The 27,231-nt window shown below is 46.7% G+C and overlaps 1 protein-coding gene across 1 annotated transcript in view; it reads right to left on the bottom strand.

Annotated features, from left to right (window-relative positions):
* ALDH4A1 (aldehyde dehydrogenase 4 family member A1) overlaps positions 1 to 27,231 on the bottom strand; it is a 184,929-nt gene that overhangs the window by 144,941 nt on the left and 12,757 nt on the right. Inside the window, exons 2-3 of the mRNA XM_078642520.1 lie at positions 8,222 to 8,315; positions 7,827 to 7,919 (exon numbers count right to left, since the gene is read on the bottom strand). Coding sequence (XP_078498646.1) covers positions 7,827 to 7,919; positions 8,222 to 8,315 — 187 coding nt within the window. The remainder of the gene's footprint in view (positions 1 to 7,826; positions 7,920 to 8,221; positions 8,316 to 27,231) is intronic.

The raw sequence follows: 27,231 nt of genomic DNA, 5'->3' as shown, positions 1-27,231 counted from the left end.
ACACGGATATTACCTCTATTTTACAAATGGGATACACGTTGCAAAGGCAAGACAGACCAGAAGGCAGAGGAGGTGGCCTAGCCATTCTTCTAAAAAACCACTACCTCTGCAGGACTTCATCTGCCGCTATATCTAATTGTGAAAGTATGCTTTTTACTTTGGACTTTTCACCCACAGTCTCATTCTCTGGTGCTCTTATTTACCGTCCCCCCAACCAAATAGGTGAATTTATTGACTCACTTTAATCTAAGATAGCCGACTTAGTGGTTAGCAGACCCTATTTCTCGATATTAGGGGACATAAATATTCATTTAGATGACCCTAATAATTCTACGGCCAGGGCATTTCTGGACAATCTGGCAGCTCTTCAGATTACACAGAAGGGCTTTGAACCCACCCATGAAAAGGGCCATCTCCTTGATGGGGTACTTAGTAATGATCACAGACTGGAAGTAGGGAGTCCGCTGCCTCTTACATGGACAGACCACTATTTAATACCCATACAGTGGACACCAGCCATGCCACTACAGCCCCCGCCCCGCACTATCCTACAAGGTAGGGACTGGTCCAAAATTTCCTCTGATCAATGGGCCAATTTGCTCTCCTTTGCTCCCCCTCCAAATGAGACAGACCCAGCACTGCAATATGAGAACTATAACAACTGGCTGTGTTCAGCCCTGGACTCTATTGCTCCTATCAAAGCCCTCAGAGAAAAGACTAAATCCAAGGATTCGCCTTGGTATACTCCCCAACTTAAAGAACTAAAGAGAGTGTGCAGGAAACTTGAAAGAAATTGGAGGATTTCCCATAGCAATATAGACAAAACTACTCATCTTGAAGCTATCAAACAATACAAAGCAGAAATTAGATGCACTAAAACATCATATTTCGAGGAAAAAATTAAAACCGCCTCCAACTCTTCTAGAGAAATTTTTCGGATAGCTAAATTCCTGATTGATACCCCTTTGACCCCTCCTGACCCTAGTAAAGCTCAGGCTCGCTGTGATAGTCAAGCTGAATACTTTCATAGCAAAATACAGAAAATCGCCTCTGCTTTTGAACCACCTAACTTATGTCAGGACATAGGAACCAACTTATCTAACACCAGCGCTCCGAAATTAGAAGAGTTTCCATTGTTGGATACTAACTCACTTGGGGTCATCATGTCAAAAATAAAATCCGGATCTCCTGCGGATCCTGCTCCCCCCTGCCAGCTAATAACAATTGAAAATACCATCAAACCAGTTATCCTTAATATCTTAAATGCCTCCATTACCACAGGCTTAGTACCCACAGCGTGGAAATGTGCCCAAGTCAAAGCTCTACTGAAAAAGCCCACTCTAGATTCTGAGAATATGGCTAACTACCGGCCTATTTCTCTCCTTCCGTGGGTCAGTAAACTTTTAGAAAGACATATTAACACGTCTATCACTCAGTTTTAAGAAGCTTATCATCTTCTCCACGACTCTCAAGCCGGCTTCCGTCCCAAATTGGGAACTGAGGCGGCTCTTTTGGCGGTAACTGAATTGGCCAGGAAACAAATGGATCAAGGCGGCACTACAGCAATCATACTGCTCGACCTTAGTGCCGCTTTCGACACTGTCAACACCAGCATTCTTCTTCACCGCCTCTACAAAATGGGAATCTCAGGGAAGGCCATGGACTGGCTCCAGTCTTTTCTGGAGAATCGCTCTTTTAAGGTTGTCGAGGGCACTACCCATTCAAAATGCTGGCCCTTGGATCAAGGTGTGCCCCAGGGCTCTGCTTTGAGCCCGACACTTTTTAATATTTATATGCAGCCTTTAGCTGATATAGTGCACTCGTTCGGCCTTGATATAGTGACGTACGCCGATGATACGCAATTAGTCGTATCTATGAATCAGGCGGACTCCTCTTCCTCAAACTTAAGCAACTGTCTAGTAGCGGTTGCCCAGTGGATGGCTATCTCGCATTTACAATTAAATGGCGAGAAAACGGAGCTCTTGATGCTAGGCAACTCAGCCATTCCCAGCCCTCTCACGGACTGGCCTTTGTGTATGGGGCCCCCGCCACAACCTAAATCCCATATAAAGAGCCTAGGCATTTGGCTGGACACTAATCTTAACTTCCTGCAACAAGCCACTACTCTGTCCGCCATATGCTTTGGGCTCATGCGTATGCTGAGAAAGGTGTTACCACTTCTTCCTTTCGAAGCTCGCAGAATAATGATTCAAGCCATTATTCTGTCCCGCTTGGACTACGGGAACTCCCTATACCTAGGGGCTCCTACCTCCACAATAAGGAAGTTGCAGGTGACACAAAATGCTGCAGCCCGCCTCCTATTAGGCCTCAACAAACGGCAATCAGGTACCATGGCCCTGAGGAAACTGCACTGGCTCCCTATAAAAGCCAGAGTGTTGTTTAAATCCCTGTGTATCATGCACAAAGCCATGCGGAAGACCGCCCCCACTATGATCTGCGCTTTAGCAGAACCCTACCTCCCTCACAGATCTCTGCGCTCAAGCACTGCCTTTCTAGCTACTGTCAATAAGATCAGACGCACTAGATGGGGTGGACGTTCCTTTTCCTGGAATGCTGCTAGGGAATGGAACTCTTTGCCCATTCTTCTTCGCAGTGAACCTAACCTTTCAAAATTTGGGAAGGATCTGAAAACCTATCTGTTCATCTAATTCTCCTTCTTCCTCACTAGTATGACGGTACATAGCGCTACGAGGCCTCCGGGTTGTTTGCGCTTTATAAAACCCGATTAATAATAATAATAATAATAATGTCCGCTGTGTATAACGCACTCTGAAGACAAGGGACCCTCAACGTGACGGTAATGTTCTATTCGCGCTGAACACAGCCTTCACTGAGTACTGGTGGAGATGTCCATTCCTCAAAAGGGGGCGTATATCCTCTGACAAACGTTGTTGTGATAAGACTTCTTCGGTGGCCCGATCCGCGTCTCAGGAACTCAGCCGGCATTCGTTTGAGACGGAAAAGGAGGAGGCATAGGGGAAGGCTTACCTCTCTGGGCCCTGCCAAGCCCCTGGAAATCCTGGATGCCTGGAAAGCTCTCTCCCTGTGGGGCCCTTCTGCCTTGCCTGGGGTGACTGTAGGACTTTTTCTTTACTAGGAGCTGCCTGCTCCATTTCCCTGCCCCAGGACCCCTTGGACTCCCCAGCGCATTGGGAGCGCTGTATTGTTATTGACCCTCCCAGCGCTAGGCTTATTATTCCCAATCTTCATTTTTATTTGATAAATACTACGGGAGCCTACCCCGCTTATTGGCCTCAAGCGCGCGTGCCCACCCCGCTTCCATCGTTATTTTCGTTGCCGAGGGAGCCGCCCCTCGGTTCTGCCCTCACAAGCTTCCCGCTGCGGCCCGTGGCGAACACAGGAAGCCAGGCCCGCGCCAACTGACTGTGGACGGGGCCTGGAGTGAATCCCTTCCGTTCCCCCTGCCTGGGGAAGCCTTTGTCCGCCCTTCCGGTCTCCCGTGTGGAGAGGGAGACCGGAGATGCTGCCTGCGCCACAGGAAATGCAGCCACTACGAGCGAGGCTCTCAGGAGGGAGAGAGTGCCCCACCCGCTGCCTCAATGAAGCCGCCGGGGCTCCCGTGAGCGAGGGAGAGCCCCGGCAGACCACAAGGAAGAGACCGCGTCCCCCCTGCCGCATGGTGAGAGGAGCCCGGTAAGTGAGGGCTGGGCATGGGGGGAGCACGGCCACATTCGTTCTTGAGCGGCCCCCACCTGATAGGGGGCCGCTCCAACGAAGGGGCACACAATTGGCTAAAGGGTCCAGAGGGACCCATGGACATGCCCGCATTTCTCGCCCCATTGCTCCCCGAGCCTAGGTGGCTCCAACGTGCGATCACATTTATTTACCCGGGCCCAGGGGGGGGCCCATGCTTTGTAAGGGGGCACACAATTGTTTAAAGGGTCCAGAGGGACCCATGTCCGCTCCCCCAGTTGGCAACCTTATTTGCAGCGCCAGCAGTGCTCTACAGCGGTTGGGGACATAATCACTTTCGGAGCCAGTGTGCTCCCTGGCACATGTCTATGTTTAGAGCCCGATGGCTCCACAGTTTCGCCCCCTATTTCCAGAGCCTAGAAAGCTCCCACGTGCGCAGTCTTTGTCCCAGAGTGCCAGGGTGGGCCCCTGTCACAGTTTGATCCACAGCTGCCAAGCAAGTAGTGGGCAGCTGCACTGTTTAGGTTTTCTTTCTAGGGACATGTACTTTGGACTCAGGAGTGAGTCGCACTCCTTCGCCCCTACTTTGGCCTTCCCCAGCTGCGCGGCACTTAGTGCCAGCTGCAGCGTTTAGGCCCTGTTCTGTCCCCAGCTGCCCAGCAAGTAGTGGGCAGCTGCTACGTTTAGGTTTTGGCGCAGTGGCGCAACCTGGACCCTAATGTGATTTATGTGCTGTTATGATTCATGTGCTATTGCTTTTTGGGTGTTAGGAAATGTACTGTGTGTACGATGTTTTGCGCACCCTGTGTTCTGATACCTCTAGATGTATTTTTATGCCTAGGAGGTTGTTGTTCCTAGTATAGTTATGCTAGTGAGTCCATGGTTCCCTGCGTGATATTTGCCTACGGTGTTTAGGATTGCGTAGGTGGTACTTACCCTTTGCCAGTGGTTACTGGTTGTGTGCTACACTTGTTCTTTGGTGCTACAATTATCTTATGTTCTAAGTGCTAATTTCTACCAAGTGCTATTCCTGACAGTGGTCCACGTGGCCCTGTCCCATGTGCATAATCCCCTGTAAATTAAAGTGTGTGTTTCTTATCTAATGTGTTTGGTATAATACAAAGGCTATTTTTACATATAACCTTGTGTGGAGTTCCTTTTGTGGGGGGCCTGGGATGTTGTTGCTGGTGGGTGCGTGCGCAAATACTTACTCCGGGATAAGTCTTACTGCTCGTGTCACGTTACCTAGAGGGTGAGCAGGGGTTATCTTTGGCGTGTAACTCCCTTGCCCTGACTAGAGTGGTGGTTTCTGCCTGGCTTTTGCGCAAGCCTTAGCCAACCGGAAATCGCCATTTCTAACATTCACCCTCCGATCCTCCTGCGGACCCCACCGGGAGAGGTGCCCCGGGAGAGCAGCCTTGGGACAGGTATACCAATCCAACTTGCTCTGCTGCATACCCTTTGGGCCTCTGCCTCCCGACATCGTGCCCCTACTGAGTAGGGGGAGGGCCTCCCTGTGTTCCTCTCTGCCTCTGGGGTCCCGCCGGCTATATTGTGGTGTGTCCAGCTATTTCCGAGGTGGGGTACACTGGCGACGGAGCCCTCCCCGCCCACTTCTGAGCAGCATTGTAGAATGGGACGGTGCCTCCTCTCTGTCCCCGTAGTGTCAGGCCACACCACCGCTGATCAGGACGCACTAGGAGGGGCACCGGTAGGTCATTGGCACCTGCCCTTTCAGAGCCTGCCATCAATACTGCCATGCAGGGGGGAAGAGGGGGGGGGGCAGACCACGCAGCTGCAGGGAGGCACGATTCGCTCCAATGCACACCCCTAGGGCCGATTAACTCACCGCTGCAGGTTCCGGGCCCCCACACCTGGGCACCGTGTCTCCTTAGGGGGGAGAGAAAGAACCCCCGGTGCAGTCTCCGGCAAGACCCACTCCTCGAGGACGGGACCGCAAGCCACGGTGTAGAGTTCTCATTTCACGGCCCGGGATTCACTCGAGGTCCCGGCCTCAGACTGCGGGCAGGCCCCAAATTACGGCGGTCAGCATTCACTGGTGAAGAGCCCAGCTGGTCAGATCACCGGCTCGATCGAGTCCAGGGCACAGCTGGCAACTGTCCCCCATTCGGGACACAGATTTTTTAGGCAGATCAGCTGGTTTTTGGCGAAGGGCCAGGAGCTGTTCTAAAACGCGGCCATCACGCTGCTACGGGTAACCACACCCCGCAAGGATCATTTTCAATTTGCCGTGCTGCTCCCCTTCACTCTTACCAGTGCCCCTCAGGTTTTCTCAAATTTAATGATGGTAGCTGCAGCACACTTTTGTTTCAAATCTGTTTATTGAACACATGACACAGGGAAAAGGTCAAACAAATTAAGGCAATGTAACCCCATCAAAAAGGCATAAAAAGAATATCATCTCTCAATTTGGATGTCAGAGCATTTTGAGTAAAACGGAAAAGAAGGAGGTAGTACATTATCACTCAAACCTGTGCTGCAAAGGAAAGGAGAAAAACGAGAAAGACCAAAGGAAAACATCTGACATTGCTAAAATCGTGTGAAACGTTGTCCTTGTCAACAAAATGAGGTGATTTAAGTAAAGCTACGTACAGCATACCCTGCTCACCTGTTTCATGCACTAGGCGAAATAGTATTCCCAACTGAGCGATAGCAGCACACTTTTGGAGGTTGGGGGATTTTTGTATTCCCCTACCTCGATGACTGGCTGCTGAAGGCAGGCCGCCCCAGTCAGTCGTAAACCATCTCCAGATGAAGGCGAACCTCTTGACAAAACTGGGGTTCAGTTTCAACACACCAAACGAACACCTGAACCATTTGCAGAGGCTTCTTTTCACTGGGGCCATCCTGGATTTAATTCAGTTTTTGGCCTTCCCTCCACCACAGCGAGTCCAGGACATTCATTCTATAATCCCGATGTTTCAGCCTCAGTGCCAGGCCAAGTGGTATAAGGGACCCTGCAGTGAAACAACCTGAGGTCTCAGTGGGCCCAACACCAAGCAAACCTAGCAGATTCCACCCAGGTTTCTGAGGAGACTACAAAAATCCTGCTGGGGTGGCTCAACTGCAGTTGAAGCGGCAGTGGACCGCTCTCCATGCCCCAACCAGAGCGGACCGTGGTGATTAATGCGCCCCCCCCTGGGATAGAGAGGCGATCTGGGTGGGGTGGAGATCAGAAGACTCTAGTCTCCCGCAGAGGTCCATCTTCACAACAGCCTGTTGGACTTAAGGGTCATCCACCTGGTGCTGAAAGCCTTACTACCGTCCATTATAGGGGGGCTGTTACAGCTTCTCACAAACACTACCACCAGCATGCGGTAATGCAACAAACAGGGTAGGGTGGGGTCCATAGCCAAGAGACACTTTATCTCTGGAGCACTAGGGCATCGCCCTGATCATGAACCACCGGTTGTATGATAGAGGCACGCATGGATAAACCCTGCATGCTCTACAACGCTGTCTGAACAACAAATGTGTCTGAACCAAGCATTCCTTTAACACACATGCTTTTACCACGCATACCTTTATGATGCATTTTGTGGTAAACGCACGACTGGTAAAGGGATATGAATGGTAAAGATCACACCCCATCCCCCAATCCCTAAAAACAACCCGACCCCTAAACACAACCGACCCGCCCATGAGCCCTAAACAAAACCCAACCCACCCAGGGCCCTAAAACCAACCCAAACCCCCCTGAACCCTAAAAACAACCCTGACCCCCGAGCCCTAAAAACAACCCTTCCGTCCTGAGCCCTAAAACAATCCGACCCCCAAGCCCTAAAAACAATCCGACCCAAGCACAATAAACAACCCAATCCCCAAGCCCTAAAAACAACCCCAACCTCTCCGAGCCCTAAAAAACAACCCTCACCCCCGAGCCCAAAAAACAACCCGACCACCGAACCCTAAAAACAACCCAAACCATAGAGCCCTAAAAACTACCCCCAACCCTGAACCTTAAAAACTATGCCCAACGCAAAAATTTGATTATAGCTGCAACAAACAATAGAGTATCATGTGTTTTATCACGTACACCATAGAGTTAAGGTACAGTATTGTCTCTTCTTGTTAATGAAATAGGCCATTACTATCTTACTGACACATTGAGAACTGCATTAAAAACTCACCGATAGTTGGTACCTCACGTCTTTGGTCCAAACCTCTTCTCCACCCACGACACATGGTATATTTTCTGTCTTTCCATCTAGATCTTTTAGTGCCTTAAAGCAGAATAAAAAAAAAAATAAGAATGCTTCTTTCATTAACTTGGAGGAACTGCAAGTCTACCTATTTCTTTTTTCAGACGTTTACAAGCCCTAAAACAAAGTTCACTTCATCTTTCATTAGAGAAATGATTAAGGCGCTCCAAAGAAGTCTGACGTCTGCCATGGAATGGAGCTGGTAAAAATAATTTACAAAATATAAAGCAATTTAATAAATAACTCGCCATGTAAAGTTGTTAAAGAGCATCAACGAACACGGCGGGTTCCAAAAGGCACACAGCTCTTTACTAGCTACGTACCTTTTGAAGTGCTATTCGTTCCGGACTTCCATGTTTAAACTCCAAAATGGGCTCATTTGCAATTTCCCCCACTGCACAGTGATGCTGCCTGAACCTGGAACAAGGAATGGGTAAGACAATAGAAATGTAAGCCACGACAGCATTAAGAATGAAATCAAAGCTGGTGACCATGGCACATTGATTTGTGTTTGATAAAACACACGGAAAGGTCTTTAGAAAAGAAAACTTGAGTAAGATCTTGACAGATGGGTTACTCCGTCACAATGGTGATGGATATCCTGTCCACCGAAATATAAAACCCATAGGATATAATGGGATTTATATTTCAGCGGGTGGGATATACGTCACCGGACTGGCCGTAGTGGACAACAGTGTTTCCCCGGTGGGCCGGTTTTCTGGCTGTGGGGGCCGTTTTTGTAACTGGGGGACCTCAACTCCCACACCCCACACTCATAAGGCTGGTCGAGCAGCAATCTGTCAGGGCTGGTTGCTGTTCCTAGCCCAGCCGTCCGCCAAGATTTAAATTAGGCCCTTAGTTTCAGCCCTCTTACAGCCACACTCATCCAATAAGTCAACTCTAAAGGTGCCTAAGTAACAAAAGAACATCTGCAGAAAGCAAAACTTTCCTCGTACTGGTACCTTGCTGTTGAAACAAAGCAAAGTCAGATTCTCAAATGTAGCAGTATCATCTCAAATGTAACAAAGACTTAAGCATTTTGTAATCCAAGTCCTTATTCACCTCTATCCCACTAAAGCTACATTCATCCACTGTGGATGGGAACAGTAGGCGTACACACTGAGATTGGGTGTCTACGGCAATAACCATAAGGAATATAAGCATGAACAAAGGGATGGAACAAACGTAGAAATAACAGTTGCATGAAAGAAATCACACTTGGAAAGGAACATAGGTAGGAATGCTAAATTGCAATATAACACTTATAGGAAATATCAATGGCAGGGTACACCCAGAAGAACAGGCCTTTGCTTGGGACAATCACTGTATTGTATTGCATCATTTATATAGTGCGTAATACCCCAATGTTGGGTACTGGAGTGCCTGCCTACATGGGCTGCTAGCTACACCACCTACGGTGTGTGGCTGGAAGCTTGTTGTCATTGTCTTGCTATCCTTAGTGAGAAGTGTTTCCATGTTGTGCATGATGACCATCAAGGTGCAGTTATTGGGCTCCGGACCGCGGTGCGTAACAGAGTGGTGGATGATGAGGTGTTAGAGATAGGCATGCAGTTTATGGTTTTTCAGTAAGCTGTCCGCTTTCTGTAAATCAGGTCCTTAGCTGCATGGCATGAGAGAGCAAAAATAGAGATATCAAGTTTCACAGTACACCCAAAGGGACAACCACTAACATGGGACAACCATAGTAACAGACGATGGCATGGTACACCCACAGGAACCATTGGCATGGAACAACCATAACCTCCCATCAAAGACTGGTAGGCTTGTCATGAACTTAAGATACACATTTTCTCCTGTGGTTCCTTTAATAGAATTATTATTTGCAGGTCTGACTCATAGGCAGGCCTCGAAAAATCTTCTCGCCCACTCGCTATGGCGAGTCAGACTTTATTAGTTGGAGCTATTTTTAGGTCCTACTCGTCCCTTCTGGCAGTGAACTTAAGATAGAAAGAAACAGGTGTCCTGTTTATTCATAAAATGAATCAGCAATAAAGATGCCTTTAAATCTTGTTTTCATCTTGACACGTCTGCTGTCTGTTCAAGGACAGAGGTAAAATGGCAGTTTGTCTTTTACTAATTGCTGCTTATCTTATCATGGAAAATTGTGTTTTTCATTTGCTTTCATTTATTACAGTTAGAGGTTTTTGTCAAGTGAGCTGTGTAACAATCATTGTGAAACAAAAGGCGTTAAGAAGTCAGTTTTTGATCTAACACGCAACATTTAAAAAGCTTGTATTGTACAAATATCAGTTGTTAGTTACGAAAGCAAATATTTTGTGATTTAGACGAGTGATGAAGACAAAGATTTAAATGGGAGCAAAACAAATCAGAACACTTTACTTGACGTGAAAATGACAAATATTTGCAGAAACTCGATTTCCAAACATCATTGTTTGTACACTATATCGTTTTTATCAGTAAAACCGCATGTCAGTGAGAAATTCTGGGCCATTTCAATAAAAAAATCTCCTGATGGCAAATTACAGTGTGCTACAGCTTGACGCTTTAGTTACGTATTTATTGAAAGTGATAGTTTTCAACATGATTTGAGAAACATTTCGGCCCTTGCCCTGATGACAATTAGTGGTGGCTTGTAACATTTCAAAGTGGTGAGGCATAAAAGTTTGGGATGAATGGCGAAGCGTGCAAGTTCGAGAAATAAGGAGGGCTCATGGGGGTAAATAGTGAAAGATTGATGTTCTGCTGAAGGGTCACTTAGTCACGCCTAGCATCACCATGTGCTGTAGTTTGCAGTAAATTACTTTTATATTAAGAACACTGCAACCATATTGTATAGTTAATATTTTCTGGAATAACTTAGCATTCAAAATAAATGCTTACTTTGGTGAAATGAATCCCTTGCTTCAGAAAGTTTATGAAGATGCTGGAAAATTACAAAGCAATGCAGTCAGTCACTGTGGCACCTTATTTACAGTTTTGACTTTTTATTGTGCTGCTAATTTAAGACATAATTAACTAAAGTGCTGACTGCGTTTTCCACCACTTCGATGGTATTGAATACATGGTAGGCTATTTTACTATTATTTAATCGGGCCTTTCACAGTAGGTCGTTTTCGTACAAACAGATTCACATATTTCACTTGTCTTTAATTAAATATCTAAACCCATCCACTGAACTTAATTTATTGCAGTGAAATATTTACTTGTCTTCTTTGGATATTTACTAACCCTTAGTAAGTGGTTGCGATTATTTTGGAAATCTGCCAAGATTGGCATAACCCTTTCCATACCTTCATCAAAACATTACATGCAGTATGCCCTGCACATCTCCTTGACGTTTTTCCATAACTGCAGCCCTTGGTTTCTTAAGGCAGTCACAGAAAATCCAAGACAGGCGACATTTTAATCCTATACAGTTTCAGAGGTTGGTCATTCAAATTATCGTAGCTGAATCAAGGTCGTTCGCAAAAAAGCAGAGCAGAATATACTTTTGTCAAGTCTTAATCTGCCACGCTGGTAACAATTATTTTCACAGCACTGACAGAAAAGTACACAGACTGCAAAACGTTTGATAGTGTTGAAAATTAAACTGCAAACAACGTCTCATTTTTGGGGAGGAGATTTGTAGTGGAGGTCGGGCAGTGTGCTACTAGATAATATAATACAGCAAGTATCATTGCACCAACAACAAGCCAGGACTATTGGCTTTGTCAATGGTTGCTAGTTCCTTAAAATAAAAAAGCAGCAACCATGGCATTGTTGAATATAATATTGAAAATACTTCAGTTAAAAAATGATGAGACAGTGAAAGAACGTTAACCTGTTCTTTTAAACTTATTTCACAGGCTTCTTTAAATGAAGTGTTCTCTAACATTGCAGCGTGGGCGTTTAACTTTTTTTTATCTAACAGAATGCCCTTCTGTACACTGAGGCAGGAGGAGCCCGCCACATGCTTGAACACCCCTGACCACCCCATTGTCATTCAGTAAGTGGCAATCAGCCCCATACAGAATTTCAATGGGCGGGAGGGGCTGCTCCTGTGCTCCTGGAGGAGTGCGAGCAGCTCCAGCAGCGGGGGTGAGGCCTCTCACAGGGGAGCAGCGCTGCTCCCTGTGATGGCCCTGGAATTTACAGACGGTTGGTCACCCTAGCTGTGCGCGGCGCCCCTGGCACCTAATTACGGCGCACTGGGGCGCCGCGGCGCACAGTTCGGGAACCACAGTGGTTAAGGTATGCGGCACTCACCAGCGGCGCATGCCTGGTCATGTAGAGGGTTTTCTTTCACGTTTACCAGGAGTCGGTGACCAGCCCTAACATGGTGCTGTCAGGAGTCTGACCAGGGAAGGTTACGATGTCCCCATGGAAGAAGGAGGCGGCGCACTGCTACTCTGCCGCCCCTCAGCACCAGATCAGCGTCAGCGGGCTCCGGTTCCGCGCTCCGGCTCAGATCCAGCAGGCACGAGAGGAGCGAGGAGAAGCCCACCCCCTAGTGCATGCTGCCGCTACTAGGCTGTAGCCAATACAGACACTTCTCCTGCTGTTACAGCAGTGCCTGGATTGGTTGGGGCAGGGGACCGCAACGCTCATTAGTGAGCCCCGGGCACTGCGCCTATGAGTCACTCCAGGCTCCAGTACAAGCAGGGGGAAGACTCTCTAAGAGGACCTCCGTGTGCATGTCGGGCTGGCCGGAGAGAGGCCACCGTCCAACCTAACATGAGTACTGGGGCCTCTCTGACTCAGATAGTGTCTCCTGTCTTTCAATAATATGCAATAGGTAATGGTATGCAGAGTTAGCTACCAGCCTTTTTAATTCAATGAATCACGCCTAAGAATTCAGAATAAAGTTTTGTGTAAGGTGTGTTTGTTGATTTTAATCACTTTTTGTCACAAAAGGAGTGAATATTGGTTACTCCAATCACTCATTATTTGTTTGTTTTTGTTTTGGACACATTTATTTCTGAACAAAATGACTACCAATGATGAGAAAAGGGGCCTAATCTGGTGAGTACTTGCCAGTTGCCCCGAGGGTGGTGCGCCCGTGAGGGATCCTTTTGTTCTTCACACATTTTTCACGGTTGTTCGTTGATGTACTGCGCAAATTGTGGGTTCAGACATCATTTCTGTGTTCATCCTAACTGCCTTTTTGAAATTTCACAAGGAACTTCTCTAGTCTTTTTAATAATTTTGGATGTGATATGGTATTACATCCTAAGATTAAACTCGGTAGTCTGGTGGTGCAGCAGTAGAAACTGACAATTGGCCTCTCTGTTGCTGAGAAAAATTATACCAACTCTTAAACGTCTATGGGACAGGGTTTTTTTTTTTATTGGATAGTTTTTGAGTGGAGGGCAACCCTGTTTTTTCCCCCTTTTTAGGTTTCGACTGCAAAAAGCTGCGCAAGCAGCTTTTGCGCAGGAGAAATCTTATGAGAACTGTAGTGTGGCTTTGGGTCGGCCCTCGTCATTCATTGGCTGGCTCCATAAATGGAGCCTAGCCATTGGACGAGGGGCCTGTCCGTCAATGCCGGACCAGATTCGGGGGCGTTCCCGAGATTCTTTGGCTTTTGCCGACGCCACGCGACGTCAGCCGAAAGCCGGGAACGCCCCCGAATCTGGTCCGGCATTGCCGGCACCTGATTTTCGAGTATTTTGTCCGCTGGCAGGTGCCCACCCTGCCAGGGACCTTGCCGCTGTTGTGGTACCCCGAGCGAGTGCCCACCTCGCTTAATATTTAGATTTAAGGCCGGTGCCCACCCGGCATTGCTCCGTGTATTCACCGCCGCGGCCCCGAGTGAGAGGAGGAAGCAGCGCCCGCCTTCAAGCCCGGGCCGCGCTGGGATTGGCCCAGCCGGTCGAGCCCCCTTCCGCGTCATCACAGGAGGAGGAGGAGGAGAGAGCCGGAAGGAGGAAGCAGCATCGACCGTCCCGAGGCTCCCGAGCACAGGAGGAGCCCCGGGGAAAGAGAACGTCCCTCCGCGGCCCCGGAGAGTCCCGAGGAGCGGGAGCTCTCCTCCAGCAGCCGCCGGACCCGGTGAGTGCCTGCAAGGGGAGAGGGGCGTCGGGACACATTGTCGGTGTCCGCCCCTCCCCCCGTAGTGCGATCTCGCACCCAGAGAGCAGAGAGCTCAAACCAGAGACCCGGGGCAGGGGGGGTTAGCCCATTCTGCCGCGGTTTGCACGCCCAGATCACTTTCTGCTGATCTGCAGCCCAGAGCCGTCCACTAGGGCTTGCAACAGCATGCAGTTTCCTTTCAGAGGAAGTATGCAGCATCGAGCCTCGCATTCTCTCGTGCAACCCCACCCGATCCCAGGCAGTTCCATACTTTACCCCTTAGCCGTGCTTCAGTGTCGTGTGCGCTGGACTTTGAGAGCCCCACTGATTTGCAAGATCTGATAAGGGAAACAGTGACGCATATTTCATTTGCATGCAGTAGCCAGCCGAGCACGCTGTCTGAATAATTAAACGCATTTAAGCATTTTCCTTATCTAGCGAGCTTTTGAAACGTACCTAAATGTTCGCACCGGAAATGCGCGCACCGTATGACTTTGATCACTTCTTATTGTACAAATAAACATGCCTGGCTTTAATTTCTTTCAAGCTTCGGCCCGGAAATATCTGTGCAGGTTTCCCACAACCTAGAGTGCCTGCATCATTGATATCAACATAGGACTCATCTGACTCAGCATGTCATCAGTGAGATCCCACAATCCTCCACCCCTGGTGCACCCTTCACAGTGTACCTTCTCTTGCCCATCTCGCACTGTAAACTAAACTACATTCTCCATATTCAGATGTCCTGTATGTGCCATTCTTTAGTCGTCCCCACCTCGCCTAAAGTATACACATTGGTGGTGGCCCTCAACATTTTGAACAGGTGCAGCACCAAGTCTGGGATTGTACAACCCTTCTCAAGAGGTTCGCACTCTCGTGGACATCTAGGGCAGAGTTACACTATGGCGAGGCTGCTCAAAATAACAATGGCCGACCAGGTGATGGCTAATTCTCAGTCTGTGGCCCACCAAAAATTCACCAGAAACAGAGGCTGTGCCAGTGACAGCAGCAGGATTCTTCAGATGCGGACGTGAAATATCAGCTAACCAAGAATGTGGTCTGAACTCGCACATTCACCAACTCATCCACCTGCACATTCATCTTACTGATAAGGCACCCACTCTAGAGTTGTCTGCAGCCTACACCTTTAGTGTACTTATTATTCTGTGGGCGATGAAAGCTTGTACTAGGCTGCCCTGCTGGTTCTGTTCTGCGGTAAATGGAAGATTGCATGAATTGACTTCTGTGAGAGGGAACAGCTTGATTTACTAATGCCATACTTTCCCTTTTTTGTGAGAAAGTTAACATTGCGCTTCTGCTTCCTAATTTGCACCTGTCCTGTGATGGGAACACGTGCGCTGATGCTACTGTAGTTGTCTGTAACTTCCTTCTGAAGTTGGGAAGTTTTCATAGTTTCTTCCCTCAGTGTACCAGTTCTGTAAAGAGGGTTGTTCTGTATGTGTGAGAGACCCTTGTGATATTCCCTCTGTCACTGCCACCTGTCTTTCATTTATTATTTTAAAGGAAGATTGCTCTGCTGGGGTCTGTTATACATTTACTGTGTTGTGAAGGCATGTATGAAACTTTCCACTAAACAGAAGACCAAACTATTCACATCACCAATACTTGTTTTAATGCATGATGTAGGTGAGTTAGAGGGAATGCATAAGTTTCACGCATGAAACAAGTAATTTTTGTAATGGAATAGAAGACTGTAACATTTGAAAACATAGCTGACTAGTGGCTCTGTCATGTGTAACACCTCCAGCATGTTCTGGCATTTTAGGCAACAACACTTTGTATGCTGGGATTTTGAGCCTATGATGAAACGGTTAAAAGCATAACTACAAGCCCAGTGATGCAGAATGCTGTTAGTCAGATAAAATAAAAATAGACCATTGTATCTTATGTCATGATGCCAAAGCGCAGAGTTGTGAAAGGCAAAATACAATGTAGTTCCTAGCTTGGTCCCTTTTATTCTTCTAGCCAAAAGTAGGTTTACAGCCTAGTACGTGAGTAGGGAAAGGTAGCCAGTCAGAATCAAATGCCTGCATCTTACTGCTAATGGATTAACATTAGAACTCCCTTGAAAACCAAGGACATTGTTTTACCAGAACAATGCAAAAAGCAACGGTTAGACATAGCTGGAGACACAGAGGGAAACAAGCATTTACAATGCAACGGTTTCGCCTTTGGAAAAGTTAGAGCTATTGGCAATGTAAAGGACAATGCCATTTATTTATCTGTTTTCAAAACCAACACATAAATACAAATGTTGTCATTTACAATGCCAATAGCTCAAACTTTTCCAAAGGCGAAACCGTTGCATTGTAAATGCTTGTTTCCCTCTTGGCTCCGGTTTGGAATAGATTTCAATAATATGCCCCACCCCCTCAGCCGCGGACTGGAGGATTCTCAAGGGATCTGCCTCCTCATTCCTGACACCGAAACCGGCCCGCGGCAGAAATACCTAAAAAGTTCTAAAATGTTTCGGGCTTTACTTGCATTTAATTAGGGGGTCAAAATATTAAGGGGGCAACGACCCAAAGGACGAACCGCCCCTGATGACAATGTGGTTATTGAACTAAGAGGCAAGTCAGGGGTCATGTGTATCCTATATGTGATAGGATTTGTATTATATATGGAGCAAAAGTTTAGTCCATTAAATTAAACAAGAGTTTTTTGTACAACAGGCATGCTGAACTCTCGTATTTGAAGGTGCTCTCATATGTGATAATGAAGAAAATGTCCGCTCAGTGAATTAAAATATTTGTCCAGGATCACAATTTTAAGGCCAATATATGGGTCAAAAGCATTACAATTAGGTTGAGTAGATTATTTAAGTCACTAATTCTGCAGGTCTATTAGCATTTTTATGATTTTTCGTGTCCCGATGGTCAATGGAACCTCTCCAACTGTATCAAATTTAAACAAAAAATATTTGTAAAAAGGATGCAACCCTTCACCCACACTAGATGGCATGCTTCCTTACAGGGGCACTCCTTCCCCAGCACCATACTAGCTAAAGGCTTTTTTGGTTTGTAAGGGTTGTGAAAGAAATCTGTTAAACTTGTAGCAGGGCAGGTATTACTGTGACTACTTTATTTTGAAATAGGCATTCCTCATACACGCTTAAAAACAAACAATAAGTGGGATAAGTGGCATTTATTAGGCTACCTCCCTCACTGCCTTAACTGGGCCGACATTTTTCAGGTCCCCTTATCTGGTAATTATACACCTGTGGTCATTCCTCAGGACCATAAGACCCATCCAACATCACTGTCTTCCCTATATTCTATTACCTAAGTGGAATGAGACAACGATTTAATAACTTGTATGTTAGTGTTCCCCACACAGATCCTATGTCCCTGTACCCTTGTGCTACTGGCGACAAAAGGATAGAATACCTGGCCTGCCCCGTGCTAAAGATTGCTGGTGTGTATTTCGTGGTCTTTCGTGCTGGAAATCTAGTAGTGTCCCTCCAGTCCCCGACTGACTAAGACCAATAAACAAGGGGACTCATAACACGAGTAGGCCAGGTGTTCTATCCTCCTGAGATGCTGTACAAGTTCCAGGGAACAGCAGGTTGTTTGGAAGGCAGAGAAAGGAACCTGCAGCCTATAGTATTAGAATCGCAGGGAAAGCGCAGTACCAGATTGAGCTTGAAGGAATGACAAGACGTTTTTCAAGTCTGGCTCCCTTCTCCTGACATTAAATTGCTGTCGTGTTAACAAGTGGACAGAAGACTCTGAAGTAGAGCAAAGTCCCAGGCAATGGCCACTATTTCCTGTGGTTAGACCTGGACAGGCAGCGTGGAAAGCAAATTCGGTCATGAGAGTTTATGGACACTGTGGTGGGAGACAGGCAGCAACAAAGGCTAGGGAGCAAGTAACTAGATGGGTCGTTAAACAACTGGACTCTGATTTCTCATTCACTAAAATAGGAGAACAGATTGACAGCGGTGATATCACTCATACAAAAATCGATACTGCTGAGACGCATCAAGAAAAGCGTAATTCCAGAATGGACCACCCCTTTATTTTACATTTGAGCTAGGCTTTATGGGTTAGGGGTGAAAACTTATAAAGTATGTTTTTCCTGTTAAAATATCAGATGTTTCTTCATTTCTTTTTAAAATCTAAATGTGTGGCTGCCTAGGAGACCACAAAAAGAGACCATACCTGGCACCAAGCTTCTACAGTGTGAAGTCAGATTACTCACAGGGAGGGTAAACGGCAAAATAGCATTATTGACTGGTCCCAACATCAGTAACACGGTTAGCATCTAAATGTGCCAGTACGGTCACCTTCACACTCCTTTCAAATCCTCTACCAATAACTTCACTTCTCTGATAGGGGCATGCCTATCAATAGGGTAACAAGTCCATTTGCTTAGGTAGACTTAGGGATGTACTGGGCAAACCACACCCCGTTAAGGCTGTATTTTACAGTGTTCTATCACATTCTGCCTCAAACGTCCTGTCCCCTCTTATAAAGACCTCCCTAAGACCTCAGCCAGCCATCTTAGAATACATTTGACCCTGTACTATTATAATCATTACTTCCATCAATCCCCCTTCAACCATAGACCTTTTTCTAATTTCGCAGTTCTGTATCCTCTGGCAGATCTCATCTGCAGCATATACTGCACCCAGCATCTCAGATGGCTCAAGAATGAGATTTAGGGAGCTCTATCTACAGACTCTAAAACCCTGAACTTCACTTTCTCCCAGTTCAGTATCCTGTAGACAGGCATTCCTTCTGCCACCCACCCCCCTCACTTCCCTTTGCTAAACATTCACTAGACGGTCCTTCCAGTTGCAGGTGTTGACCTGCAGCTATGAGATAACAGCAGATGCGGAGCGGGGAACTACAGCCAAGGCTCTGTTTGTCTGGTCAAAGAGCACGCTACCTGCTGAGCGTGATGTTAATAGATTACTCTTCAACCAAAATATTTAATTTTCTAGATGTATGCTGCCACAACATTCTTCAGTTCAGCAACTTCCATCACACTTGGTACTAAGGTGAAATGGTGCTCAGCAGGAGAGGAGGTCACTGCTGACGCAATGCCCATAGTTACCAAACCCCAAAAACCTTCACAGTTAGATAATCAATGTTGGAGTCAGGGCACCAACAATTGGTGACCATGGACTGATTATGTGAAAACGCAACCTAAGAACTTTACTCATCAGAACCCAATCAGATCCACCGTGAGAGCTCAAACCACAAGACCCCGCTCATTTCACAGCCAAAACCATGGAGCCGAACAGAATGAACCACTGTAATTCAGATTTTGGACAAATAACCAAACAGGACAAAGCGAATGGGCTATGTAAAAAGATATTTAGAAAGAAACAGTCTAGGAAGAGTAACCGAGCTCTGTTCCCTCATCTCTGGTGACAGTCCAGGTTTGAAAGCGGACAGGCAGCTTTTCTCATCAGTAAACACAAGGTTGTGATTATATGAGCAGGTTGCCTTCTCCTGCTTTCATTGTCCGTACTGTGACCAGAAGGTTCCTGGCTTCCCTTTTTATTTATTTGGTATTTTTATAAAGTGCAATTCCACCAGCAAGAAGGGGATGGCACGCTCTGTGGAGAAACAATATGGAGACACATGAATCTCTTACAAAGAGCTGTTATCTAAAGCGGTTAGAACTCCCACAGAAGCTCTTCTCTACACTATCCTGATTACTATAATGCTCCCAAGTCAGCAGCCTCAGCTCCAGCTGTTCTGACAGGCGCTACCATGTGTTCCCTATGAACATTCTGGCTTCATTGTACCTCACATGCGACTTTCCATATCCCAGGAGCTGTGTGAAACACCAGCCCAGCATGGTCACTCCACTAGACAGATGCCATCCACAACAGAGCAGCTGATCTCCTTCCCCATCCCCACTGACTGGTAAACCTGCATTGTTTGTAATCTTGTGTACATATTTACAGAGCGTCAGCTACAGAAATTAAGATAGTTTTGCTCGTAAGCTAACAGACTTAGTTCATTAGCATTTGTGACGCCTGTCTCAAATTTTTGAAACCTAGAGTTTCAAACTAGCTAGAAGAATGCCTCGAATCAGCCATAGTTTTTCAGCCTACCTTGGACTCGAGCCATTCTGAACAATTTGACTTCACTTTGCACATTTCTATTTATATGCACACAGGCTCTGCACAACAATGCTTTGCCCCCTCACAAGGCTCTGCATGCCCTATAACACACCTAACATTCTTCAAGTACCCTTGGCTAAGCTCTGAACAAACTAAACTAAGCTCTGCACTGCTCAAGACAGGCCAGCTCGGACTCGCACAGCTCCAGCTCAGCACCAGACAGGACCCCGCTCAGCCTCAGACAGGCCATCACTCAGCCCGCCACCCTACCCCAGACAGGCCCTAAACAGAGACAAACACGCCCGCTCATCTACAGACAGGCCATGCTTGTCCACAGACTGGCCCTGCTCGGCAAGAGAAAAGAACCGCTAAGCATAAGAAAGGCCCCGCTCAGCCCTCAATAGGCTCGAGACACTCAGATAATTACTTAACAACTGTATGTGGGTTTGTGCTTTAAAAATGTATTTGCTGCCAATTTTATTCGAGCGCCACCAAATTCCACACCTTTGATATTATCGTTTTGTTTTATATCGGCAATGAGAGGTTCATGGGCAAGGAGGTAAAGAGCTGGAGAAAGGGGGCAACCTTGTCTGGTCCCTTGTTCTAAACGGAAAGGTTCAGAAAGAGAGCCTTTTATGGCGATTCGGGCGGGCGGGGAGGAATAAAGGCCCATTACCATGTCAATATAGGACTTACCCAGGTTGAAAGATTGCATACAATGCTTTAGAAAGAGCTACGATACCCTGTCGACGCTTTTTCCGCGTCCAGGGTGATGGCAACGGAGGGAGTGGCTGTTATTTTGGCTTTTTCTAAAACATGGCAAAGCAATCTCGTATTATCGTTGGACATGCCGTATTTAAGGAACCCCACTTGAGAATTACTAATTAATTTAGGGAGGATTGCATTCAGTCTGCTGGCTAGGTTTTTTGCGTAAATCTTGCAATCCAGCTTTATGAGCGAGATTGGCGGTAGTTTTTCGTTAGAAGGGGATCTTTCCCCTCTTTCGGGATGACAATTATGGTGGCCTCACTCACTGAATCAGTGACACCACCCTTTATGGAAAAGGACTGGAACAGGTCTAGTAAAACAGGGCTGACAATTCCCTCAAACTCCTTATAGAAGCTGGCCGAAAAGCCGTCAGGGCCTAGGGCCTTATTGCTCTTAAGGGTTTTGATGGAGGAAGAGATTTCCCAGACTAAATTTTGGCTACTTCATAAAGCTTTCTGGACACCGGCACGTCTTTTCGCTCACAATATCAGAGCTGATGCATTCTGTTGGAACTGTAAGTGTGCTGAAGGAGACCTTGAACATCTCATACTCCAATATGAATGCGTGGTCCCCTTTTGGGATAAAGTCTTCGAATTTATCAATAAAGTCTTCTCTTTCTCCCCACCCAGAGAATTGCCATTCCTAGTCTTTGGGTTCCTTAAAGCCACGTCCCTCAATGACAATGACAGGGCCTTATTTGTCTTAGCATTAAATCCGGGTCTCCTAGAGACCCTGCACCTCCTAAGGTGTTAGGAGAGAGTCTGCTGATCCTAGAGCCTTACATCAGACATGTCCTGGAGATCTCCTTTGCATCCCATACACTGCCAACGGCCTGGAAGAGAGCGGTAGTTCTACCGATCAGGAAAAAACCCAATATCAGTCATGATGTCCTAGAAAATCTCAGACCGATTTCACTGCTGCCCAACGTAGCCAAGGTAGCGGAGAAAGTGGTCAATACCCTGTTGATGGCGCACCTGGAGGGGGCCAATCTCCTGCACCCCTCTCAATCGGGTTTTCGCGCAGGATATTCCACCGAAACTGCTCTGTTAAGAGCCACTGAGACCATCAGGCAAGGAGTAGATGCCGGATATACCATGGCACTGAGAATGCTCGACCTCAGTGCGACGTTCGACACTGTGGCACATTTCACCTTGCTGCAGTGTCTGAACAAAGGTGGTGTCTCGGGGCCCGCTCTAGGGTGGCTGAAGTCTTTCCTGACAGGCCGCAGCTTTCAGGTCCGAAGGGGGTCCTTTCAGTCTTCAGAGGTTGCCTTAGAGCAGGGGGTGCCTCAGGGCTCTGCCCTGAGCCCCACTCTGTTCAATCTATACATGGCCCCTCTGGCTGAGGTGGTACAGGCGTTTGGGGTGAAGTTAGTTTCGTATGCTGATGACACCCAGCTGCTGATCTCCCTATCCCAGGCTCTCTCGGCCGAAGCCTCCAATTTTAAGGCATGCATGCAGGAGCTGACCTCCTGGATGAGTAAGAACTGCTTAAAGTTAAATGGAGGCAAGACCGAGGTGCTGGTGGTAGGTGGGGACAGAACCAGCTGGACTACTGGTTGGTGGCCACAATGCCTAGGCCCTACCCCTACGTCTTGTAAGGAGGCTAAGAATCTAGGGGTGTGGATGGACCCTGCCCTCTCCTATGAAGTCCATACCCGACGATTAGTGGGGAAATGTTTTGGGGTTCTAAAAACATTAAACAAAACACTGGATCTGCTCCCACTTGAAGCCAGACAGACAATGACCCAGGCTTTAATAACGTCCCGTTTGGACTATGGGAATGTCTTATATCTGGGAGCATCTGAAAAGAATCTTGGGCGCTTACAATTCTGCAAAATGCGGCAGCCTGGATGGTTTTGAGATTACCCAGAAGGGCGGCAGTTAAACCAGCCCTCGCAGCTCTTCATTGGCTCCCCATCAAGAAGAGGGTCCTGTTCAAATCCCTTCTCATATGCCATCGTATTCTCTGGCACAAGGCTCCTACGTACCTGGGAAATCTGGTCACCAGATACGTGCAGGGCAGAACTTTGAGATCGGCAGGGACGGGGCAGCTTGAAATCCCTAGGATTAAGAAAGCGAGGATGGGAGGTCGCTCGTTCAGATTCCTATTCGCTCAAAACTGGAACCAACTTCCGACATGTCTCAGGCTAGAAGGGTCGGAGACTAGGTTTAGGAGCCTTCTTAAAACTCATTTGTTCACCAACTAGCGTCATCATTAGATTGGATGGCTTTTCCTTAGCCCTGATGCCTCCGGACTATATTGTTGCTCTATCTCCACAGCGCGGGGACACACCGAGTGGGCGTAACCAAGCGCTATATAAACTCCTTTATTATTATTTATTATTAGACCTACTACTCATGGCTGCTGTAAAGGTAGTTCTCAATAATTGGAAAGATACCCGAAAATCTAACTATGCCTGCTGGCTAAATTGGGTAATCAATCTTTGAGGTACTGACAATATATCTCTTCAACACTCTCCATGGCGCCCCCCTTGGAGGCGAATGTCGATCACCCTTGACAACTACTTTAGTGCCCACAAACCTCCATGAGTCTCCTACATGCACCCTCGACCCAGCCCCCCCCTCTTTCTTCTGCATTCTAGATCGGCCGGTGCCTCCCTGTCCACATAGCTGGATATTAGTCAGCATAATAGGAAGCGCCATCAACCTGTGGACCAACTTATTGATACTACCGCTCATACTGTCACATTTTGTATTTTCAAGCCTATAATTTCCTCATTTATTCATTTATTATTTACTTTGTGTTATGTTTTATAAGGCTATTGATTATTGGTAATCACTGTCTTCTACTCCATTGTCAGTACTATAACCACTATCTTAATTAAATGAATTAGTCGTTACTTGTATGTATCACTTATGTACGCTTGTCAACTTTCTCCTTTGCTTTCTTTTTGAAACTACTAATAAAAACTTTTGAAATTAAAAATGTATTTGTTGTTTTAAACAAGCTTTTACAATGCAATAGGTCTCGCATTTACAAAACTCTTGTAAATGCAAGACCTACTGCATTTCAAATGCTCATTTGTAAAAAGCGCCCATGCGGCGCTTTCACTTTAATGTTGGCTGCGCCCCTTTCCTTAGATGAGCCGTGTCTAAAGAAAGGGGTTCGGCTGCCATTAAAGTGAAAACACGGTATGGAGCACTTTTTACAACAAAAAAAAAGAACAGTAATAAAAAATACATTTAAAAAAACATGCAGCTGCGTTGGGTGTCGGAAGTAAACCAAAGTCACGGACGCCACTGTATGATTATAATTTAAGCGATGGGGTACAGCGTGTCCTGCCTGCAGCAGGCAGGAGAAAACCATTTAAGCAAATAGTGCTTGGAGGCAGTGATTAAAGCCTACCGAGTATTAGCACATGTAACTGGGGGTGTCCTCATGGGAGGTTACAAAATGAGACAAGGCGGTATTTAGGAGGGACCACTAAGTATATTGACCAATGAAAAGCCACATTTTCCAAAGGACAATGACACAAGCCAATGAAAAATATGGGCGGACTTTCGGCGGAGTGACATTTTCGATTTTGGTATATTTGTTTGTCAAGTAAATAATATATTTCATAACTTGTATATTTGTTGAGTAGAGGCTGAAGGCAGTGCGAGGTTCTCACAGTGCCTGTCAGTGGGTAAGAAAGGTGCTCAGAAAAGAGGGCCACCCAATTCTTTCCTTCTCTCCAGGGAACGCGCGCACACAATCTTTGACAAAGCAAATAGTCCTGGCTAGTTTTAGCTGTATGTCAATTGTTGTGTATTATATGTGGGTGCCATAACAGAAAGTAGGTCAGTCAGTGAAAGACTTATAGAGTGTGCGAATCTCTGAAGACGTCTTGGCGCTAGCATCAGAGAACAAGTCCAGAAGGAAGACCTAGTGCAATGAAGAATGTGCGAATAGAGCCAAGTTTTTAGCAGTTTCTTAAATTGCCGCAATTCAGTTTGTGCTCTAAGTCTAAGGGGCAATGAACTCCACAGCTTGCAAGCGGCAATCAGAAACTTTTGCAACCCAAGCGGGCTTTGTTAAATCTGAGGATGGCCACCATTTTGGCTGCAGTAGATCGAGGCGTGCGCTTGGGAGTATACAATTATAAGGTCTTTCTGAAGAATTCAGGGCCAGCATTGCGAAGAGCCTTGTGTGCCATGCACAGAGCCTTGAAATTGACCCGCTCACAACCTGGACGCCAGGGAAGTCCAATGATGGTTACAGAGACTGAATTAAATTTCGGAATTTTCGGAGAGATACTAAAATACTGGTCAGGTGGCATACTATGGGAATCACAGACATTTTGTTTAAGTGGTTAAGCCACACCTATAATTCTAAAGGCCATGACCCTTTTAGAGACCCCCACTTTTTACATCCCATTTAAAGCCCTGCTGTCCCCAAAAGAAGGGGTAATAATGCACTTTACTGGAAAACACCACCTTAAATGAGAAAATCTAGAGGCCTCATTGGCTCTTCATGACACCATCCTGCCTCATTCACTTGGACCCATCTCAACCTTTCTGCTCCAAAACATACCCATCTCAGCCACTTTTCCAGACACTATCAGTTTGACTGACTGTGCAAAAGCCACAACAATCTCATCTACTCGCCTGAATGTTCCCTGATTTAAGTCAGCCTGCCGGAAAGTGCCTGCCACCATACACCACGGCAATATCGACTGTAGGGCGGTGTAATGCACTCTAATACTCTACCTAGGCTCTCCCATGTCAAGTGCCGAGCAAAGTTTTCTCTAATTGACAATCACCATCTCCACCATGGCCGCACTCCAGACACACGCCTCTTGTGAGGTGCACTTCGGACACCATGCCAACACAGTCGATCTGCCAGATGCCACCACCTTCACCTCCTCCCATTCTGCCCGTGACGTATCCCACTTTAAAGCCACTCTGCCAGACACAGCCTTAGTCAGCCTACTACAGACACTGCCCCGTCCAATCCATCCTGACTGCAAACATATGCTTTGCCAGCACCATGCCATCGTAGACACTCTAGCTGAAACAAGCCCTCTTCTTTAGTCATCCTCTCGGACACTGACACCATTTTCTTATCTCTTTTGGCCACTGAGTCATATCAGGCACTGCTGATGTTCCAGTTACTGTCATTTTTATGCCATGCAAAGCATGCACGACTGCCCCAAAGCATAGGTACTTTGACCCTAGGCAGAGAATGCCATTGCGATAGTAAACGCAGAGTAAGTAAATTGGCCTTCAGCCTAAAGTTTCTCAAATCACTGACACAGCGTACTTCAGTCTCTGATGACTGAATATTCCAGCAGCTGCTCTGTCTCACCTCTTTTTTTGGCAGGGTCATGGGGAAATGGTTGTGCGTCTGAGAAATTCTTCACCTGTGCACAAAACTCAATCTCCAGGACCGTGAGTGTTTGTGTAAGATAAAGTCACAGGATACACGGTCACACTTATCACATTTTTAGAGGTCATTTCAGAGAAAGCAGTGTAACGGAGTTGTGGCCGATGGTCCTATATATAGAGCAAAATGCCTTTCATAGTAGGCTGAGGTCTGAATGTCCCACTGCCCTGCTCCCTAGACCTGCCTGTGGGGTGAGGGTTTCCCATTGGAAGCAGTCTACTCCACAGGCCTCGCTGGAGTGAGGGTCCCATCTTGAGAGCAATTCGCGCCTCAGGCCTGACGACTGTTTGAGAGTCCAAGAAGTAAAAGCAACAGTGTCTTATTACGAATCTGACTGAGGTCTGGGTTGCCTCAACCCAAGCATCCTGCTCCTGAGATCAGCTCTGAATCCGAGGCTAAAGGGTACACACTAACACCCATCTACTGCTGGGCCAAACCTTGAAATGTGACGTTCCCACACTAAGAGCAGACTTCTCTGCCAGCTGGACAATTTCAAACACACCATCAGCGCCTGATCATTTTCACAAATAGTCATACTCACTCCATTCACTCAGGCCAGCATCATGTCCTACTTCTTTAACCTAATCGTCATCAGAAAAATCCCTCTGTCACCTACCCCACCAACCGGAGACACACTCCTCAGCAGAGAACTTGAACACATGCAAATTAACCACCAAGGAAAGAGTGCGCGCATTTCCACGGCATCACGAGATGTACGCTGGCTACCTCACCCTGCAAGAATCCATATTAAAGTGTGTTGCATGAGCTAGAAAACATCTGAGAAAACCTAAAAACTTGCCCTAAAAAAGCAGGTGAGGGGCATGCACATCAATTAGGTTGCCAGGTTGGTCTTTCAAAAGACTTCCAAAGAATGTACATGTCAACAGGCGTTTTCACCTTATGGACAAAGAATCTGAAATAGCCACCATTTGCACTTCGGTCTTTACCCCCCTCATTGATGTAATTTAGGGGGAAAAATCACAACTTATCTTTTCACAACTTTCACACTGCCCTTCGCGTTTTCCTTCTGAAATATTAACACTT

This window comes from Lissotriton helveticus, chromosome 5_1 (assembly GCF_964261635.1).
Source record: "Lissotriton helveticus chromosome 5_1, aLisHel1.1, whole genome shotgun sequence".
Taxonomy (NCBI): Eukaryota; Metazoa; Chordata; class Amphibia; order Caudata; family Salamandridae; genus Lissotriton; species Lissotriton helveticus.
The sequence above is the reverse complement of the archived record's forward strand: the minus strand, read 5'-3'. Positions and strand labels throughout refer to the sequence as shown.